The 22,475-nt window shown below is 42.9% G+C and overlaps 1 protein-coding gene across 1 annotated transcript in view; it reads left to right on the top strand.

Annotated features, from left to right (window-relative positions):
• Positions 1-22,475, top strand: part of PLA2G15 (phospholipase A2 group XV) — a gene marked incomplete at its 5' end in the record, with an annotated part of 2,054,678 nt that overhangs the window by 865,858 nt on the left and 1,166,345 nt on the right. Inside the window, one exon of the mRNA XM_044079504.1 lies at positions 15,696-15,794. Within this exon, the coding sequence (XP_043935439.1) occupies positions 15,696-15,794 (99 nt within the window). The remainder of the gene's footprint in view (positions 1-15,695; positions 15,795-22,475) is intronic.

Raw genomic sequence — 22,475 nt, 5'->3', positions numbered from 1 at the left:
TATATATATATATATATATATATATATATATATATATAATATGTGGATATCAAGGGTGATTAGCTTCAGTGCTAACTTTACCCCACCACCACCACCCCACAAAGGGCCCATATCTACACAGGAATAATGCAGAGTCCCTGTAATCACAACTATGCTGGTAAAAGCTGCACTATCTAAAGCCAAAAACACAGCATCCATGGGACTGGACAGCATCCCAGACTGCGTTTTACAAACTTCAGAACGAACTGGCTCCCCACCTACGTACCATGTCCGTACGTCTTAAAACTGTCTCGCTATGTTAAACTCATTTAACATAGCGAAACACTAAAAAAAAGCAACGGAGATCTTGCTTTCTCCGTTGCTTTTGCCCACAGCTCTGATGTACTGCGCAGGCGCGCAGTACATCAGAACATGGATGCCAGACATCTGCGAAGGGCAGCAAACAGGCATTATACTATGCCATTATTTAAGAAAAGTAGTTTCTTTTCTTAAATAATGTCATATAATAGCAATAACCCACTTCTGGGTGTGGGTAATGCTAAATTTACCCACGGTTGGCTTTGTTTGGTCCCTCGGGCTTCGCCCTCGGGACCAAACCACGCCAACCGTGGGTAAATTTAGCATTACCCACACCCAGGCGTGGGTTATTGCTATAATAAACGCAGACCACAAGGGTTGCCAGACTTCACAAAAAGTAACTGTTCAGACTCATCAACGACTGTTGCTGTTAGTAACGGCGTGCATTTTTTTTCCTTCACAGACAGCACTCCATGGAAGGTGTGAGTGTCTACTTTGCCACTGCCTGCTTGCTTTCCTGTTCATTATTAAAGTTGCTTTGTTGAATTAGGTCCCTGCCATCTGACTTGTGGTCAGACTTGCTTGAGGTGGACAGTAAAGGTCAAAGGGAAAAAAAAAAAAAAAAAAACGGGAAGAATGATGGCAGCTTTGGAAGTTGCTTGCAATGACAGGTAATGGCAGCAGTGCTACATTGGAAATGTTTACATTGTGTAACTACCGAAAGAAACTGCCTGTAAATGTGTACAGCTTACTCAGCTCCTGATACTTAATGTAATGCAACAGTAGACAACACTTAGAATATAATTTCTGAGTCTTAAATGGCCTTGTTTCACTTGTATGTGAAATTCGTGACCCTAAAAATGTGGTTGCGATAATACTTAAAACTAATAATAATAATAATACGTAAACTAGAGGATATGGCCAATGATTTTACAGATGGGGGATATAATCCTGATAGGGTTCAACATATTAAAAATGAAATTATAAGCAAGAGAAACCATTTGTATGCAGCTTTTTAAGCCATACTAAAATAGCAATAGTAACAAATCTAGAAAACATACAGGATGTAGCTTTGTATTAACTTACGATCAACATACAAATAATATAACGTGAATTATTACAAAACACTGGTCTTTATTACAACAGGTACCCGAACTAAGAGAAGTTGTTTTGAAGACTGATGATCTCTTACAAAAGATGCACCACACTTAAGAATAGGTTATGTTTTAAGGAACAGATTAAAAGTAATGAACAAAAGAATGTGAAAATGGGTACCTTTAGATGTGGAAGTTGTAATTTCTGCAATTTTATATATACATACATATATATATATATATATATATATATATATATATATATATATATATATATAAATATACACACACACACACACATCCAGTTTAGTAACACATTGTTTTATGTACCTGCTTATGGTAACTGCAACACCAAAAATATAATGTGTATGGCAAGATGCAATATGTGTTCTTCATATTATATAGGAATAAAACTAACCAAAGATTGAAGGACCGTATATATGTAATCACCTTTCAGATATAGTAAGATGCAGAGAGACATGTTCATTGTATAAACATGTACGGGGCACGAATAATGCTCATAGCTTCAAATTCTTGATTTTAGAACACATTCCAGTACATCTTAAAGGTGGTGATATTTTTAAACAAGTGGATTTTGTTTTAGTTGTTTTTACCCACCAGGTTTAAATGAGGTTTTTACTCTGAAACCAGAATTAAAACATCTCCACAATTGTATCAACTAAATTGTACTTAGATTTATAATTTGCCTTAAGGTTACGTTTTACTTGTTTTCAAGCATTTTATGTGTTAATTATCACATTAAGTAAAAATGCACAGGAACAGGTGAAAGGTGCAGTACAAGAAAACTGTGTAAATTTGAAGTAAGAAGTACTGAACCAACACGGTTAGGCAAAAACTCTGTTTATTGAATATAAAAGAAAGTGGTTAAAAGTTCAATAAATAGAGTTTTTGCCTAGCCGTGTTGGTTTGGTACTTTTTTACTTTATCACATTATTTGATTTGATTTGATTATATGCGTATTTAAATGCTGAAGTGCCTTGTGTTATCTGTTTTACAAGCCTGAGGAAGCAGTTTAACTGTGAAAGAGAATTACTTGTGAATAAACCGCTTATATTGTCCTTGTGGTTCCAGTTACCTCTTTTGTTTTGAACTTCTCTGTGTCCATGTTCATTGTTAACAACCCCCTTTTTCCCATTCTCTACATGGGGTTGGGGTGTCATGTCTACTGTTTTCATCTCTCTGTTCAGTGCAACTCTCGTACCTTCCTTGACACTCCTACCTGTCACAGGTCTTCTTTCACAAAGTCCAGCCACCTGATTGCTAGGCGCCCTTGTTTCTTCTTACCTTCTGTCTGTCTGTCCCAAATCATCTTCTTCAGATTGTCTTCTGCTTTTCTGCACATGTGCTCAAGCCACCGTAATGTTCTGTTTGACCTTTTCTGCAGTCACAGCTACTGTGGCTCTTATGTCCTCATTTCATTTGCCCCATAGTGCGTGCCCTACCACCCATCTCAGGCTTCATCCCCATCACCTCTAGCTTCCTCAGCTGCTCTGTCTTTACTGCCCACGTTTCTGTACCATTCAGTAGTACTGGTCACATCACTGTTTTTGCATGCCTCACTTTTCATCTTCTTTGGCAATCTTTTATATATTACACCTGATACTGTGTGCCAGTTGGCTGCGGCACCTCTGACTCTAGCTTTGACCTCCTCGTTCAGACTTCATTTCTACTCAGCCACCCCTCCTAGGTACTCAAAGCTATTAATTTGTGATGTTATGTAGTCCTATCTTACCGTAATTCTTGCTGGAAGGGTTCGGAGCCAAATATTTGGCTCCGACTTGGCCAATACTAAAGCTTGAGGGCTTTTACTGGCTCGAGATTAACCCTTATCCCATGGTGCCTCATGGCAATTCCCCAAATCTTGTTTGCCACGAAAGCTTCAAGGTTGTCTCCTTACTGGCACGTTGGCTAAGTAATAGATTTATTTACTAAATCTTGTCCTTTTTCCACATCTTTACGTCTTTATAATTAATAGCCTTGTTGTGCGACTGTTCTGAGTGTTTGACCCCTATTTCCCCCCATAGGATTGATACAGCCCATTTCAGTTAGAGGGCCGTAGTTGCACATTTTAGTTCCTGCCTGTGTGTTTCTTAAAAAAAAAAAAAAATAAAAATTTTATAATAAACAATAGAATCTCCTTTCTATCTTTACTGTTCTTGTTGGTAGTGTTACTTCAGTATATAGTAATTTTAGTATCGTTAGTATTGTTGTCTGCTTTCTAGCTAGATAATAGTTGTTCCTGTTAGCATGTCTAAGGAAAAGGACAGAGAACATAAGGACCATCGCCCTTCGGGGTTTAAAAAATGTGATAGATGTTCACAAAAGCTGTCTTTGACAGACAGTCACACTAATTGTCTGTACTGCTTAGGTGAAGCTCACTTGCAAGTGCCCTGTACCTTTTGCCATGTGTTCAGTACCGGGATGTTGAATGAGAGAAAACGTAAACTGATTGATAGGGGTGTTATGACCAGTTCCTTCCAGAAACAGCTGAAACTTGGTCAGACAGCTCCTAAGACTTCAAAACGGAAGTTTTCGGCTCCTGTTCCGGAGCCGTCGAAAAAGTCCAACGTGTCGGAGCCAAGGAAGGAGTTCTGGCTCGGATTCAGCTTCTTCTCTATCGGTACCGTCTGTCTCTTCGGTGCCAAGGCAACCTTCGGTACCGAGACAATTACCTGACATTGACTCTGTCTCACCTACTTTGAGATCTCCCATTTTGGAGAGGAGGAGATCTCCTCCTGCCTCCACCCGTTCCTCCAGGACACTCTCAGATGAGGACATTGAGAGGGTGGTGAAGAGGTTGCTTTCTAATCCAGCTCTGGCAAAGAAGTTGACCCCTCCAGACGCAAAGGCTTCGGAGAGGACCCTTTTGCAAATCACTGCTCCTCCGACTGCTTCCCTCTCAGCCAATCACTTCAGGTTCATTGGTGTTGGATCCGTCAGTTCCAGGGATCCTCCCTGCTTCATCCAAATTGATTACTCTGTCCTCAGTGGCTTAGTCTGGAGCCAAGGGATCTGGGAGCCAGCGGTCTCAAGTAGACTCCGAGGGGGGGATCGTCACCCTGGGTTTTCTTCCGAACCAACCCTCACTCTGTGCCTCGGCTCGACTCGACTCAGCTCTGTTCCCACATCTGCTTCGATGCCATTCCCCCTTACTCAGAGCCGACCATCCATCTCCTCGGAGCGGAGGTCTTCTTTGGAGCGGGGGGAAAGGCTTTCAAAGCAGTAGAGAAGGCTTTATCCACTGCAAAAGCCATACCTTTGGAACCCATGTCCCACCAGCAGCAGGCAGCAAGCTCTTCTCCCCTGCCACCCCCACAGCGTCGGGAACCAGAGACCCAAGCAGCCCCCATTGGAGGTGCCTCTCTTCCAAGACCTCCCCAGATTGTCCCACTGGAGAGCTCCCTCGAAGGAGACTTTGTAAGAGGAAGCATGTTGACTCACCTGAGTCTGTCACTTCTGACACTGATTTGGAGGAATCAGAAGGGTCCCCTAGATTCCCCTCTGAGGATGTCTCTTTTTCTGAGATCCTAGAAATCCTTAGACAGAGGGGTGACTGGAACACCTCTAACCCTACTCAGGATTAATCAGTGTATCTTGAGGCCTTTGGTTCCTGACCTTCCACCTTCTGGGTGACACTGCCTTATGACCAGCTCTTAGGGGTCATATCGCGAAAAGCTTTGACCTCCCCAGACACAGTGGAGCCTGTCCCGAGGAGGCCAAATAAATTCATGACTGCAATGGAAGATAAAGCCCTTCCTTACCAAAGGAGTTCCCATTGATGCTATGGCGGTAGCAGCAGCCACCAAGAAGGAGTTGTCCGAAACATCTTCTAATATCCTTCTTCCTAACAAGGAGTCCAGTACAATGGATAGATATGGGAAGCGTACCTTCTCTTCAGCGGCATTTACTCTAAGATCGCTAAATTACCTTGCCCATTTCACTCTACTTCAGAGGGATCTCCTGAAGGAATTGTGAGATACCCTTCAGGATCCATGGATAAGGTTTCTGCACAGCTCTCCACCCTTATGTCGATAGCTAACTCCTCCACGAGGCTGAAATCGTATGCAGCTGACGGAGCGAGTAAAGCAGCCGCAGCAGGAATCTCTCTCCAGAGACATTCTTGGATGCGTCTTTGTAACTACACGGAACCCTTTGTCTTCCTTCACCAATGTCCCCTTTTATGGTTCATCCCTTTTTGGACCTCAGGTGAAAGAGACCTTGACCAGGTGTGAGCAGGAAGGGAAAACCTTATCTGCTGTCTGACTCCGTTTCTCCCTCCCATCTAGACCCTATCCCAAGGGGTAATACAGGAGGAAAAATGTGGTTCTGTAAATCCCAAAAAGGTTTTCCTCAGGCACAAGGTCAACTGTCCCCTAGAGGCAGAGGGGGGGATATAATGGAAGACGCTACCCTTGCGGCAGATGAAGTCCGCAACACCAGGGAGATGAAGAAACCTTCTCTGATCGTCCCTTCCATCGCCCCTGAGGGGTTGCCCGACTGTTTGCCTCTGGAGGCAGTCTGGGGTCATCTATCGCTGTACCCAAGCACCTGGCTAAACATTTCGCAAGATCGTTTGGTCCCCTTTGTTTCCGATCCCCCAGTAAACCAGTCTGTACTAGACATGCCACCCATTCAACTAAACTGTGCAACATCAGAGGTCATCTTGTTGCTGCAAAAAGGAATCATGCAAGAAGTCCCCGCAGAGCAAATATGATCTGGAACTTACTCTCGATTCTTTTTAGTTCCAAAAAAAGACAGAGGACTGGAGATCAATTCTAAATCTCAGCAGACTCAACAAGTCCGTAAAGAAATCAAAGTTCCGAATGATCACTCTGCAGTCGATATTTCCCTTTATCGGGAAAGACAATTGGATGTGCTGAGTAGATCTTCAGGACACGTACTACCACATCAAAATGGACAGGTGCTCAAGGAGGCACTTATACTTCCGGCTGGGAGCCAGTCATTTTCAGTTCTGAACACTGCCCTTTGGCCACACTACAGCCCCTAGAGTGTTCACCAAATGCATGTCAGTGGCAATGGCTCACCTGAGACGTCAAGAATTCCAGGTGTTTCTGTACCTAGACAACTGGCTCCTCACTGCTGCCACAAAGCATCAACTCATCAGAAGCAGGGCCGAGACTCTGTCCTTGTGCGTCAGTTTAGGCATCACAGTCAACCTAAAAAAATCAGCCTTATCTCCTTCGCAGCACATTGTATTCTTAGGCTCAGAAATAGACGCAACCACCATGTCAGCAAGACTAACACCAGAAAGAGTAGAATCACTACGCAACCAAGTCAGATCCTTGCTAAACATTCCCAAAGTTCAGGCCAGGGTAGTCCTTCAAGTCCTAGGGACTATGGCTTCCTCCATTCTGTTGGTTCCTGTAGCCCATCTGCACATGAGAGTACTTCAGTGGCTAATATTTGCCCAGTGGTCAATGCAGGATCTTCCCTTGTCTCATCAGATTCTTATCACAAACACCTGCAAGAAGGATCTGACATGGTTGCATACAGAACAACTTCTCTTAGGTCATCCACTTATTCCTACCCAAGAGAAAGCAGTTGTGACCATGGACGCTTCCCAGATAGGGTGGGGTGGGGGCATTATCTGGGAATGACGGTCCAAGGTACTTTGCAGAACCACGAGAACCACTTGCACATCAGTGTTCTGGAGAAGAGAGTGGTGCTATATGCTTTGTAAGCACTTCACAGCTCTCTTCCCACTAGGACAATTGCGATTCAGTCAGACATGTTTGTTGTGTGGTACATAAACAAGCAAGGGGGGAACCAAATCTTATCCGCTTTGCTGAGAGGCCTTAAGAGTTTGGAAATGGGCGATGGACATTCAACGCTTTCTGGTAGCAATGCACATCCCAGAGAAATCCAGTGTGATAGCAGACAAACTCAGTCGAGCAATTCTGATGCCTCACGAGCTGTCCCTGAATGCAGAAGTTGCGAAAGAGATGTTTCACAGATGGGGCCAGCCTTGCTGCGACCTATTCGCCACACACCTGAACACCAAATGCAGCAGCTACTTTGCCCTAATTCCCCATCTGGGGATGTCACCCAGGGATGTGCTGTAGTCCACGACTGACCTCCAGGACGTCTTTATGCCTTCCCACCTTTTCCTCTCATCCCAAAGGTAATACAGAAAGCAAAACAGTTGAAGAGTACCCTGATCCTCATTGCCCCTTACTGGCCTTGTCAAGCATGGTTTCCCTTCTTGTGGCCCTACCTTTTGGAGGAACCATGGATTCCTGAACCATCTCCAGACCTCCTGATTCATCCATCTGGGCAGTTCCATCCAACCATCCACACCCTAAAATTGACACCATGGCTGCTCCAATTCCACGAATAGCCAGGTGCATTTCCCTCTCACCTTCAGTAAAACACATTCTGATTTTTTCCCGTAAACCTTCCACTCGGAAGTTATACTCCAGCAAATGGAAAACGTTTTCTATTTGAGCTGTAAACCATTGCTTAGATCCCTATACAGCTCCTATAGAATCTATTTTGTCCTTCCTTGGGTCCATCTTTCATGAAAGAGCTGCAATCGCTACAGTCAGAGTTCAGTTAGCTGTCATTTCTAATTACCATTTTGGCTTCATGGGAAATCCCATCATGTCCCACTCTTTGTGCAAAACCTTTTTGAAGGGGAGTTCTCCTTCTCCGGCCTCCAGTCAAACAACCCAACCATCAGAACCTTGGGACCTGAACTTAGTTCTCACATCATTAATTTCTGCACCCTTTGAGCCCTCAGGTTCTTCATCGGATCTGAAATTATTATCTTGGAAAACACTATTTTTAGTAGCCATAACTTCTGCTAGGAGAGTCTCAGAACTGCAAGCTTTTACTATTAGACCTCCTTACATTATTTTCCACAAGGATAGAGCCTCACTCAGGACAAACCCTTCCTTTCTTCCCAAGGTATGCTCTGAGCATAATCTTAACACTACTATTGAGCTACCAGTGTTTTTTCCAAATCTTTCTAATAAATCTGAATACAGACCACACCAATTAGACATTCACAGAATTCTCAGGTTTTACCTACACAGGACTAAAGATTTCAGAAAATCAGATCAATTGTTTGCTTCCTTTTCAGACAAAAATAAAGGCTTGCCTGTTTGTAAGGTTACCCTTTCAAAATGGCTTTCAGATTGCATTTCCTTTGCTTATCAGACTGCTAGCAAACAGTTACCCAACAAAGTAAAAGGCCACTCTACAAGGGCAGTATCTACTTCATGTGCCTTTAGATCTAGGCTCCCAATTGAAACTTTGTGCTGCATCTACTTGGGCAAGACCACATACATTTGTCACTCATTACAAATTGGACTTGGCCTCCCGGGACAGGTCATCCTTTGGGTCCACTGTGCTGAAGAGTCTCTTTGCTTGAGCCACCCCGGATAAAGGTGCTAGGGTCGCTGTCCCATCCAGCAAGAATTACGGCGAGCTAAGACTACATAACATAAAGAAGTTATGTACTTACCATAACGTTCCATGTTTGTAGTCCATCTCGCCTACATTCTTGCATCCCTCCCTCCTGCCCCCTTCCTGTTCCTGGAGGATCTGGTGGACTATACTTATGCTGTCTGACCTTGTTGTAGTTGTCCACCTGGCATGGATAATGTTACACAATGTTTTGTCTGTATGTACGCAGTTTTTGATAGTTTCATAACTGTTAGGTACGTATTGCTTTCTTGCAAACAAGATCTGGGGAATTGTTGTGAGGCACCATGGGATAGGAGTTGGCCTTGAGCCAGTAAAAGCTCTCAAGCGTTGGTATCGGCCAAGTCGGAGCCAAATATCTGCTCCGAACCCATCCAGCAAGAATGTAGGTGAGATGGACTACAAACATGGAACATTATGGTAAGTACATAACTTCTTTTTCCATTATTTTCCCTGCTATCTCAATTCTCAGCTTCTGCTGAACTCTACCATTTTCTGTCATTACATTTGCATTCCATTTCTTATCCTTTGCTGAAGTTCATAGGTTGGTACTAGGCTATCAGCCCTAGGGCCTATACAAGCCTAGCCATAACAATTCCCTGGCTATTTATAGGTTCATAGGTTGGTACTAGGCTATCAGCCCTAGGGCCTAGGTACTAGGCTACCAGCCCTAGGGTTCTTGTTCAGAGTCTACCTGTAATGCCATATCGTCTGCGTACATGTACTTTTTTCTGTCCCCTACAGCCTGTTTGCTAATGTAGTCCATCACCAGTATGAACGGCAGTGGGCACAGCGATGAACCCTGGTGCACACTCGCTCACACTGGTAATCCCTCTTTGAGACCAAACATCGTTCATACTTGAGTCATTGTATCCTTGTACATATCCTGTACTAATTTTACCATTCTTTCTGGGACTTTTAACCACAGTAGGACTGCCTAAATCAACTTTCTTGAAATCTTGTCATACGCTTGTTCCAAGTCTAGGAATACCCAGTTGAACTCTTTCTTCATCTCTAGCTTTTTAGCAACTATTTGTCTCACTGCAAACATTGGGTAAGTTGTGCTGCACACTGATCTGAATCCATGCTGCTCATCTCCCGTCTAACTTTTTACTACTCTTATTCATTTATCAGTCACCCTGTCAGGAATTTACATATAATGTGACAGGAGTTTGATACCTCTCTGCTACTCACAGTTGCGAATGTCCCCTTTGTTCTTGAATACTAGCAGTAGCATGCTTATTCTCCAGTCTTTTGGAATACTGTTTTCTGTGAGTATCAGGAGCAATTTTTCCATTATCTCACCCGGCATGTTTATCGTTTCTGCTGTCACCTCCTCTGTGCTTGCTGGTTTCGCTGATTTCATTTTCCTTAGTGCTGTTCTTACTTCTGTGGTGGCTCCTCATCTTATCACATTGTAGGCTGTGTGCAGTACAGCTTCTGTGGGGTTTTCATTATTCAGAAGCTGCTGGAAGTACTCTTTACATCTCCCTTTGATATCAAGTGAAATGGTGAGCAGGTGTCGCTTATGAAAGATGTCTGTCTTGCTTTGCAACATGATGTAGTTTTTGTGCCATCTACTGACTTACTTTCCAGAAACTGGTAGAGTGCCTTTGATGCCTTGTTCTTTGCTATTGCAACTCCTTTTTTGGCTTCTTTGTTAGCCAATCATTATTCCTAACTAGTCTGGTCCTTCTTTTCTATCTCCCACTTTTTCCTGTATTCCTTCATCCTTTTGACGACTTCCTGGACTTCTGCCTTTATGTACCTTAATTCCATTCCTAGCTCTACCACATATCTGTTCTGTAGTCTTCACACATGCTGTTTTGAGGTGCTACTGTTCTTCAGCTTCACTTATTTTGTCCTCTACTTGAGGTGTTAGAGCCTTGAGTAATTCCTTGAGCTGTTGTGCTTTATCTCCAGTCAACCTCCAAGTCTTCAGCCTGGCCTCTGTTGACCTTAGAACCTTCTCTGACCACTGCTTGCAGCTGATTCGGGCAATCAGTGGTTTTTGCTGTGGGTCGACTGTTTCATTGGGGGTGACTTGGCAACTGATGATTCTACCCCAGTGCCCTTTCCTTACCAGGAGGAAGTCTACATGAGTTGCATGTTGGCCACTCTTGTATGTGAACTTGTGACTGTCTTTCTGAATCATGTGTTGGCTACTATCAAGACATTTAATAGACGGAAGTCTAGAATGGCCTCTCCTCCTTTATTCCTGTTGCTCCACCCATGTGGACCCAGACAGTCCTCTTATCCCGTTTTGTTTGTTCCGATATTTGCATTCAGGTTACCCATTATCAACACCAGTTAGTGTTGTCCTGCTTTGTCTAGTAGGTCCTTCAACCTTTGAATGCCACCTTTTCCTCACATTCACAACCTTGCTGTGGGGCATAGGCTGAGGTTATGAATTCTGCCCTCTCATTAGGCTGGAATCTGATTGCTATGAGTCTGTCACTAATTCTGATGATATCCCTCACTGTCTTCTGAAGCTTCTCCATCACCATGATTCCCACACCATTTCTAGCCTGTCCTACTTCTGATTAGTAGAGTCTGGATCCCAAGTCAAGTGGCTTTGCTGCACTGCCCTTCCATCTTGTCTTTTGGATACATAGAATGTCCAGCCTCCTTACAATCATGTCATTCACTTCCAAGCAGTGTTGGTCAGTGAACCTACATTCAGTGTAGCAGTTTTTAGTTTGTCATGTTGACTGTTTTTCTCAACAAGGCTGTCACAGATAACCCAAGCCAGGCAACTGAACACCGTCTGGCCAGGGCTGCTGAGCTTTATGGTGGGCACACACTGCCCAGTAATGGCACATAACACCCCGACCACCATTAACATTGGTCCCTGTCATAGGTTACAGTAGGTCGGGTCTTCATCCCACTATCACTGGCAAATACCCATGCCTATTAGCAACATAAAAAAAATTAGTCAATCTGAATGAATCACCTAGAGGCATATTTTATACCGTCAAGTGGCTAGCCCTGCCACGGTGCACACTGTTCTGTCATGAGTGTATGCTGCACAGTAGATGCCCAAAATGGTTGGTTTATACAGCTGTGCCCTCTGTAGGGCACTATGTAGAGTCTGCTTCATTCTTTGGTGAGTTTGAGATGGAAACACGCAACATGTTTTTCTCCAGAGATGGGAGAAACCCCACAGAGACACAGGGAGAACATACAGACTCCCGACCGGCATTGAGCAGGGGTCAGGATGAAACCCTCTGCCTTGTGCTTGGACGGTGAAGACCATGACCATTATACCAGCTGCCCTAATGTATGTCCATGCTAGCGTCTAATCCCCTTTGTGGGGTAGTTAAGTATGTGCAGGAGATCACGAGAACTGATGGTTTAGGTGAGGATGTGATTAATTGTTCTTGCAGACTGACACTTTCTGGTCCTTTGTTTACTTTTGGTACACAGATCTCCAGCACTACATTACAGGGCATCAGTGTGAAGGGGCATGGCTTGTGTGTAGCTTAATTTCTGAGAGAGAACTTTTCTAGGATGATTTTATTACACTTAAAGTATTGCAGTGATAACTGCTTAGGGTAGATGTTTTGAGTTCTGTGTAGTAAATATCAAAGACCAAACAAATTCCAGTTCTTTGAAATTACAAGAAAAGTAATTTCAATTTACTGTCTTCGGTAATTCAGTTCTAGCATGCAAAAAATACTAGAATGCACTATTTCCCTTCATGTTTATTTTTTGGAGAGGCATGCTTACAGACCTCCACTACAAGCTTGGGGACTTTGTAGTGACTACAGATTTGTAATTGCATGACAGGAGTAGGCAGGCAGCAAATGAATGCAAAATTAACTAGAGGTACACTTAAAAGGTGAGTTTCATTTGATTGCTGCAAGAATTGAGTCTGTTTCAACATGAGGGTTTTCCTTGCTTGGCATTCTTATTTGGCTTTTAAAGTTAGAAACCAACATTTATGAAATTAAATTCCAAGCCTTCTTTTACCTCTTGTAACTGCCAATTTTATTTATATCAGTAATCTCTTTATCTTTTATTATTAAAATTTGCAGTACCCTTCTCTCCACTATTAAATGACGATACATAGGAACTGCAATGAGATGCTACAACTCATGTTTTGCATAGGAACTGCAATGGTATACTATAACTTATGTTCATATTGTTCTATTGCCAAAATTTAGCTTTTTATTTTACACTGCTGTGAAAATTTTTTTATGTCATTTGTAAAGTCTACTATATATTTCAATTTGTATTGATTGTGGAGCTTTTCTCCCCGGCCTCCACTGAAAAAGAGCTTGTTAGCCCAGTTGGACTGTCCTGGTCAACAAATGTAAAATAAAAATAAATAAATCCATATCCAAACCTTGGTCATTATGAATATAAAGAAGTAAAGTAGTATGCACAGTGAGAAATCTGAACACTGTTTTATAAGTAGTGAGGAGAGATTGCCAAGTATTTTTTTTGGTGGGGGGGTTCTGTTGCCCATTTGTCCATGATCCTGGGCATGAATTAGTAGCGACTTGATATTGAACTTGAGTAGTGGTCATGGATTGGCCATAGCAACCACCTTGCTTGAACACAGTGGCACTAACTGCATTTGGTACAAAAGCACCTTGGTCAGTGATGGACTTCGTAGTGAAGTCATTAAACATAAGGCTGTATGTTCTTGACTATGGGTCAAGCTAGATACTGAACTGTTACATGATCAACACATCATGATCAATTGGGTCATATGGCTGAACAGATCCAGGAAACCAAATTTGTAATGATGATTTGCAGATGCTTGTATGTGCTACGAGTTCAATTCTCTTCTACAGAATTTCTTGTACATTTGGGGGATGAGAATGTAGATTCCAAATACTTTATGCTCCTCAGTATGTGAGGAGGGTGCAAAGAGTTGTGTCTCAAATGTAGATTGATTGTTGTCACATTAATCCAAGGTCTTCCCACTAGAGACCAGTGATGAGGGAATCTCTCAGAAGAGAGGCCTACAGTGTGCTAGTGGGGATCATAAAACTTGACAGAGGCAAGAAAGGCATTATCTGTAGCAGTCACTCATGCAAAGGCCTGGATATGGGAAGTGTTTAGCAAGCTCATGGAGAACAACATTGAGATAGTGTCACGTTGTTGCAGCCAGCCATATTATTTACTGGAGTTGGGAGTGTGAAATTTCTAGGGCTGTTCTCAACAAGGGTAAAGAACCATAGGCTTATCAGGGGACTGGGGACAATGTTGAGAGGTAGAAAGAATGCTGCAAGGCACACCTGAATCCCGTGAGTATGTTATCTTTTGAAAGTTCAGTGCTATAAGTTGCTATGATTGGACCCACATTTGTAGCTGGCACTGGCACTGTATCTGTTAAAAAACTTCTGAGGTGATAAGGCAATAGGAGTGGATGAGGACCGGCCATAAAGTCATTGGATATTGTTGGATCATCATAGTTAATATACTTTTCAGTTATTGCTTGAAAAATGGGGACAATATTTCTGGATAGTCTAACTGGGCTGCTGGAAGAAAAAAAGGGGATCTGCCTTCATAAATGACACAAGTATATCACAATGCTTATCCTGTTTGGGAAATCTGTGTCAAGATGCTGGGAAACGGGCATTTTCAAATAGCTGAGTCTCAGATTCATATGGAAGTGTGGGTTCTGTCCTGGTTGTGGAAACAGTAGATTAGCTTAGTCATTGGACCAGATATTGGAAAGAATTGCAGTAGTTTGCCAAGGCTTTGCTTTTGTTCTGCAGCATATCATTGAAAGTTATAAGGGCTGTATCTTTGTTTGCAGTCTGTCATGCTGTCTTGAAGTCAAATGACTTTTGAATGTAATTTGCTGGCATTTCCTGGAGCAGTTCTCTGCTGATTGTGAAATGTTTATGATGAAAAATCAACACCTCATCAAACATCATGGTCCCATTGGTAGAAGAGATTTGCTTACTTATCTGCATGTCACTAGACACAGCTGCCCTCAGTGGAGTATTTCATCTTGGGAGTTTGATCATGAGAAGGTAGATTACTTTGAGAGTTTAACTGACTAGGGGATTGGAGCAGTAAGCAGTTGGTGCAAGTCATGTTCTAGGTTATGCCATTGAAGCTGACAATTTACTAGTCATAATGTTCTTGTCATCTAAGTTTTGGAAAGTGACCAAAAAGTTGAATTAGCATATAGAGGCAACCTGAACAAGACCCTGTTGGGTGTTGGACTCTGAGCTTTGCAACCCTGGATGATCTTTGAGTAGAATTAGTGCCACCCATGTTGAGAAGCCAGTTAGTGTTTTGGTACTTAGTCTGAATGTGTTACATCCTGTGTAAGGTACACCAGGTACTGCCCAGCTGGTCGAGATCAAGAGCAGACCAGGGGCACAGAACAGAAATTAATATCTCTAAGCTTGGTGGCAATTCTAGAGAAGTGAGATGTGGTCCTTTGCGTGTATGTGGAGGTATGGCTATTCTGCCCTGTAACCAGTATTAGAAGGGCAAGCAGTATTGACATTTTAAGTGACACTTGAAAATAATTAAACATGTAACACTGGTCACAGAGGAGTACATAAAATGTGTCCCTTGCAATCTCTTTCTAGTGAGCTTACAGCAGCTGCAAGCTTGGGTTCAGATGGCAGTATGTAGTAGTATAGTGGCCACCTGTTTTACAAACCATGGGCCAAAATTATGAACAGCTGTTGGTAAAATTAGCAAGACTCTAAATATTTCTTTTGTTACCAAGAATAATTTAATTTACAGACTTTACCTTAAATTCAATGGATTTTTCACTTAAAAAATTAATGTACATTCCTCTGTTGTGATGATGTCAGCGTGATTTTGCATATAATTAGACCTTTACTTTTTTTCTCTCTGGAACCTACTTTTTCACAATGGTTAACCACCTTGTGAGCTGGGGCTACACAAGAGATGAAGATGTTCGTGGAGCACCTTATGACTGGAGGAAAGCACCAAGTATGTATGTGTTGCACATTAGCAATGGTCAGTATCCCATTTCTGTTGGGCCCTTGATGTTCATCGTGCATACAGCTGCAGTCATAACAGATGAGTTCTCCTGCCGTCAGGCGGGTCCTCGGTCGGCCGAATTCCAAAGTCTAGGTCCGGCGTCGGTTGTCGTCACTTCTTCCCTGACGTCAGTGCGACAGGGGTATAAAGGAACCAGCCGACACCATTTTCTTCAGTCTTCCTTGCCGCGCGGTGCCCGAAGCAGAAGCAGTTCGCAAGTGCCAGTCGGCCAGCTCCTGAAATTACGAAAATTTTGAAACCAAAGTCTTCTTGAAAGCTAAGTACCCCGTTGGGGAAACTTTTCTTGCCTCAGACCGATGTCAGACAAAGTTAATAATTGTATTTCATGTGGGAAGCAAATACCGCATAAGGATTTCCATTCCCTCTGTATACCTTGTTTAGGCCCAGACCACAGCGTCTCGGTCTGTTGCTTTTGTGCTACATTCAACAAACGCACCATTAAGCGTCGGGCGGAGTTCGCCCAGCATTATTTTGGAAAAACATTTAACTATATTATGTCGTCAGATACTCCAACTCCAGTTTTGTCTAAAAAACTCAAAGATAAGGACCAACACACGAGGTCCGCGGCCTCTACCGACACCACGCCAAAGCCGGCTACACGTGGTCCAGTTCTCAGCGAGGCGCCTACGCAGCCCCTGACTACCGACGACACTTCATTGGCGGTGTCTCCTGTGCCCAAGGTCGCAGGCTCCTCGGCCCACACCCCGACTACAGATACCGAAGCCACTCTTGGCGTTGAACCTCAAAATGTGGACAGGTCTACCTCCACTCAAGGTGTCTTCAGACCTTCCTCTTCTTTTTCCATCAAGACTTTCACTAAGTCTAAAGCAGCCATGCATTCTAAGAGACAAGCTACACATGGCCCATCTCCAGGCCCCATGCCTAAAAAACAGATGCTTAAAATGGCTGAGGATTTAATTACTCTTATCAGGAGTTCTCTACCCCCACCGGACAAAAGGCCCAGAGTGGAGAAAGAATCCCCCTCCTCTGATCAGGGCTCCATTATTTCAGAGCACTCTGATGATCAGGAACATTCTTATTCCCCTTTTAAAGACTCTGATGCAGAGGAGTCCATTCCTTCTGTATCCCCCCAGAGGATTACTCATTTGGGGAAACTTTGCATACCTTAAGGGAACACTTCCACTGGGAAGGCCAAGATTATTCAGATTCCAAGAAAAGGCTTAGGGAATTTCTCTTGCTACCTCAGCACAGGCCTCTGGCTATACCTCCTGTCTTGGACATCCTAGATGATGTTTACTTGGAGGCCTGCCTTAACCCGGATTCTCTGCCTCCAGCCCCAGTCAAGCCTGACAGGTACTACAGGGTTCCTGACTCACACCAATTTCTATACAAAAGCCATGCTGCTGACCCAGAAACCATCTCACAGGGCCCCAAGGGAATTAAGGCCTCCACTGCTAAAAATCCATTACCTTCCGAGAGAGATTCCAGATCCTTAGAAAGGTGGGGAAAAAAGGTATATACCTCGGCTACCTTAACCATGAGGGCCTTAAACTGTCAGTTCCATATGCTAAAATACCAACAGTTTTTTTTTATCACAATTGAAAAGTAAAATGTCACAACCTGAACAACCAGACTTGAAGGAGTTGCAGGATTTGATGCATAGTGCAGAACAAGTGGGCGAGCATACCTTACAATGTGGTTTTGATGCTCTAGAGGCCTCATGTAAAACTGCTGTTACAGGATCAGTCATATGTAGACATGCCTGGCTCAAGGAACAACCTTGCCTGATCATGTCAAAGCTAAATTACTAGATGCCCCTCTACAAAAGGATGTATTATTTGGTGCTAATGCTGAGGAGGTATTAAGGAAAATGGAGGAAAAGGCTAATTCAATGCAAACTGTGAAAGATTTTCTACAGGTACAACCCCCACGTTTCAGTAGAAATTGGCCTTCCAAAAATTGGTCCTTTCCAGCCACGGACAGACCCCAAAGAGGTAGATACAGGCGCCCGAGGGGCAGAGGACAATCCCAAGGATCGTTTAGAGGCAGACAATGGCAAGCTCCTACACAGAGGTGGTGAGGATAACCCTCAATCATTCAGAAAGCAAGCCCAATGACTTTCCCCTTTGCATGCCAAGCAAGACTCAAATGGCAGCCCCCCTTAGGAGGAAAACTGTCATTATTTTCAAAAAATTGGCATATTGTCACAAAAGACAAATGGATCCTGGACATTATAAACAGAGGCTACAGATTCCATTTTCACACCCTTTTAAAAATGAGAGGCATGCCAAACTGGCCACACAATCAAAGGGCAGAGGCACAAAGGCAAATTACAGATCTCATAGACATGAAAGCTATTCAAGAGGTACCTACGCACGAACAAGGTCAAGGTTTTTATTCCAGACTATTCCTGGTACCAAGGAAGGGAAAAGATTGGAGACCTATTTTGGACATATCCATCCTAAACACATTTCTACTTGTACCAAAATTCAAGATGCTCACTCTACAGCAGCTTCTTCCCATGCTGGGCAAGGAGTCTTGGCTGGTAACATTGGACCTCAAGGAGACATACCTGCATGTCCCAATCAGACAAAATTGCAGAAGATACCTCAGATTTCTTGCAGGTTCAACCCATTATCAATTCTCTGCATTGCCCTTTGGCTTATGTACTGCGTGCAGAGTATTCACAAAATGCCTGGCATCAGTAATTGCCTACTGCAGACTTCAAGGGATACAAATATACTCCTATTTGGACGACTGCCTGATCCAAGCGGACAGCAAGCACATTCTTCTGAAACATCTGGCTTATGTAATAATGTTGTTGAACTCTCTTGGATACACAGTCAAAAAGAAATCAAGGCTAATACCCTCTCAGAAGATAATTTTCCTGGGTACCAACTTGGACACACACACCCAGATGGCCTACCTCACGCCAGAGAAGCAGGGGCAACTAACTCAATACTTCAGAGCACTAGCAAACTGCACCAGGCTGACTGCAAGGAAAATCCTGCAGGCTCTGGGATTCATGGCATCTTGCATCTTACTAATCCCATGTGCAAAGCTGCATATGAGGAAACTTCAATGGTACCTGAAAAACCTATGGTCTCAACACAGCCACAATTTGGAAACAATAATACCACTAATTCCATGTCTACAAAAGGAATTTCTGTGGTGGGCTCAAGCATGCCAAACAAACACAGGTCTTCCATTCAGCAAGCCTCAAGCAAATCAAGTAATCACAACAGACGCCTCGGACTACGCCTGGGGGGCGCACATGACAGATCGGTGCATTCAGGGCAAATGGTCCCAAAAAGAAAAGCACCTTCACATCAATCAAAAGGAAATGCTAGCAGTAATAAATGCTATTATAGCTTTCAAAGACCTTCTGCAACCAGGTCAACTATTGATAAGAACGGACAACACCACAGTTATGTGGTACATAAACAAACAGGGAGGAACACATTCATACCCCCTATGCAGACTGGCCATGTCACTTTGGAACATGGCCATGGACTTACAAATCGAACTACAAGCACAGTACTTGCCAGGCAAGGAAAACACGCTGGCAGACAACCTAAGCAGAAATATGACAGATCCACACGAATGGAAGTTGCATCCAAAAGTTTTTACAGAAATAATCCAAGCATGGGGAAGGCCAGACCTAGATCTCTTTGCCTCCCACAAAAATCACCAATTGACAAAATTCTGCTCAAGGATTTTCCATCCAAAGGCCTGGAGAGTGGACGCTCTCTCTTTCAGTTGGACATCAATGACAGTTTATGCCTTCCCACCTCTTCCTCTGCTGCCCAAAGTTCTATTGAAAACCAGAGCAGACAGACCAAAGATGATTCTCATTGCTCCAGACTGGCCAAGACAACACTGGTACCCACTCCTGAGGAGCCTGACGCATTCCCCACCATGGACCCTGCCTCTAATGCCTCTTCTCCTGACTCAGCACAGCTTCAAAACTCTTCACAGCCAGCTAAAAACACTCAGTCTAGCCGCATGGAAGATTCCTTAGCATCACAACAGACCCTACTCTCCAAGGAGGTGCAGGATGTCATTTTGGAGGCCAGAAGGCCGTCAACTAGAAAAGCTTACTCCGTAAAATGGAAACGGTTTTGTGTCTGGAATGAGAAAAAGGGCCAGGATCCTGGAAAACTGAATTTACCTCAAATACTACAGTATCTAGCTGAGCTTCTAAGCAGTGGACTTTCATTCTCCTCCATCAAAATCCATGCCTCAGCCATTTCTGCAGAATACAACACTGATCCATCCTTATTCTCTCACCCTCTCTTAAGACAGTTCCTCAGAGGGGCTAAGAATCTAAGACCCCCAAGGAAACAACCAATACCTGCTTGGGATCTCGATTTCATTCTGGAAAAACTGACCTTGCCTCCCTTTGAGCCAGCTGCCTCATCAGATTTGCAATATTTGTCCTGGAAAACAGCTTTCCTTCTGGCTATTACCTCAGCTCGTAGAGTTTCAGAACTACAAGCTCTCATGGCTGTGCAGCCTTTTATCATCTTCCATCAGGACAGTGTTTCCTTATGAACCAACCCGTCCTTTATGCCTAAAGTGGTATCCAGGGTAGCTTTGAATCAGGCCATACACTTGCCTACCTTTTATCCTAATCCTCAAAACAATGGGAAGAGATTACTACATTCCTTGGACATCCACAGACAACTGCGTTATTTGGTCAGAACAAAGCCTTTCAGAAAATCAGAACAGCTCTGTGTGTCCTATGCTGTAGGAGCTCAAGGAAAGCCAATTTCCAAACAGACAATCTAAAAATGGATAGCCCACTGCATACGCTTTTGCTATTCTTTTCATGGCAAAACTGTACGTACAGGCATCAGATCTCACTCCACAAGGGCCACAGCTACCTCTGCAGCTTTCCTCAGAGGAGTTCCTACCAAAGATATTTTGGAAGCAGCCACTTGGTGTTCTGTGCATACCTTCTCCAAGCACTACCACTTACCATTATACTCCAAAACTAGAGCAGGCTTTGCCATTGCAGTCTTGCAGGGCATCCTGGCTCCTCCTAGTTCCACCTAGTGCCTACCACCCCTTTCTTAGCTTTGGGATTCTACCCATCTGTTATGACTGCAGCTGTATGCACGATGAACATAGTACAGTTTTGTACCTTCCATAAATGTAGATGTTCGATTGCTAATACAGCTGCAGTCCATGTTTCCCTCCCTCCTTCCCCTCTTGGGATAGGCCAGTTGGCTAACACCTCCTCATACAACCTGATTGGGGTATTCATTTATGGTGTATTTGCTTGCAACTACTGTATTTTGATTATATTGCATTGCTTTATTACACAAATTTATGTATTGCCTTCCTTCTGGGGGCACTTGACATCTGGGGCAAGAAAAACTGAAGAAAATGGCGTCGGCTGGTTCCTTTATACCCCTGTCACACTGACGTCAGGGAAGAAGCGACGACAACCGACGCCGGACCTAGACTTTGGAATTCGGCTGACCGAGGACCCACCTGACGGCAGGAGAACCCATCTGTTATGACTGCAGCTGTATTAGCACTCGAACATCTACATTCATGGTAGGTACAAAACTGTACTTTTCCCACCCTCCATCTTGAAACATAACCACCATTCAGGGAGGTTAATAATTCATTTTAAGGAACATAAAATTCTGAATAAAAAACCAAAGCTTGAGCCAAGACTAACCAAATATCCACTTTAATTTGTCACATCAAACAGTAAGCGCTTTCATCACCCTGAGCTTCCTCAGACTGTATAATGTGCTTAAAAACACAAACTCAATTTATACATTTAAAATTAACCATGTGACCTAATAAGTCACATGATTTAACCTTTTCCTTTTTAAAAAGCAGTAAACTCTTTATCATTTAACCCTGGTGGATGGCAGGAATGTAATTTTACCTGCCATAGATATTCTTTCCAACTCAATTCTGATTCTGCATCAAATTTCACTTCATAATTGGTCACTTCATCCAGTACACAAAATTTAAAATCCACTTTGCAATTCCCTTCTTTGTAGTGTTTACCCATAGCATTTTTTTTCATCCTGGTATTAACAGCATATTTATGCTCTTATATAATTCCCTTGTAGTACGTCCTACATAATATGCATCACATGATAAATTATTAAATACAGAATAAATTTGGATTTCCATGTATATTTCCCTTTTAAATGTACCATATATGTTCCTATTTTCACTTCCTTGACACCAGTCAACAAATAATCACACATATTACAATTCATACATTTTATCATACCTGGATTATTGCAAGCTGTCTGCTTGCTATTTAACTTGCTCTGGAGTATATTCTTAAAACTCTTGCCTCTTTTTTGTACAAATAATTGCCCTTCTATATTTTTGTCTATTTCTATATTACTTTTTAGGAACTTCCAATTTTCTTTTATGATATTTTTAATAGTTCCAGAATCTATACTTGGTAATTTTCATAGCTACTCTGAAATCTCTCCTTCTCTTATTTGTACTCCTCTCATTGATTGCCGTTTTCCTTTTTTCACACACTTCTTTAGCAGTTTTCTACTTCTTCCTTGGGGTATCCCCTTTCTGTAAAGTTCTTACAAAGACTATTATATTCCCATTGAGATTTTTCTTCATCAGTTAAATGATGTATTCTTTCCAACT

The sequence above is a fragment of the Protopterus annectens genome, chromosome 8.part0, assembly GCF_019279795.1.
Source record: "Protopterus annectens isolate FY-2018-M chromosome 8.part0, PAN1.0, whole genome shotgun sequence".
In the NCBI taxonomy this organism is placed as follows: Eukaryota; Metazoa; Chordata; order Ceratodontiformes; family Protopteridae; genus Protopterus; species Protopterus annectens.
This window is presented reverse-complemented; position numbering and strand designations above follow the sequence as displayed.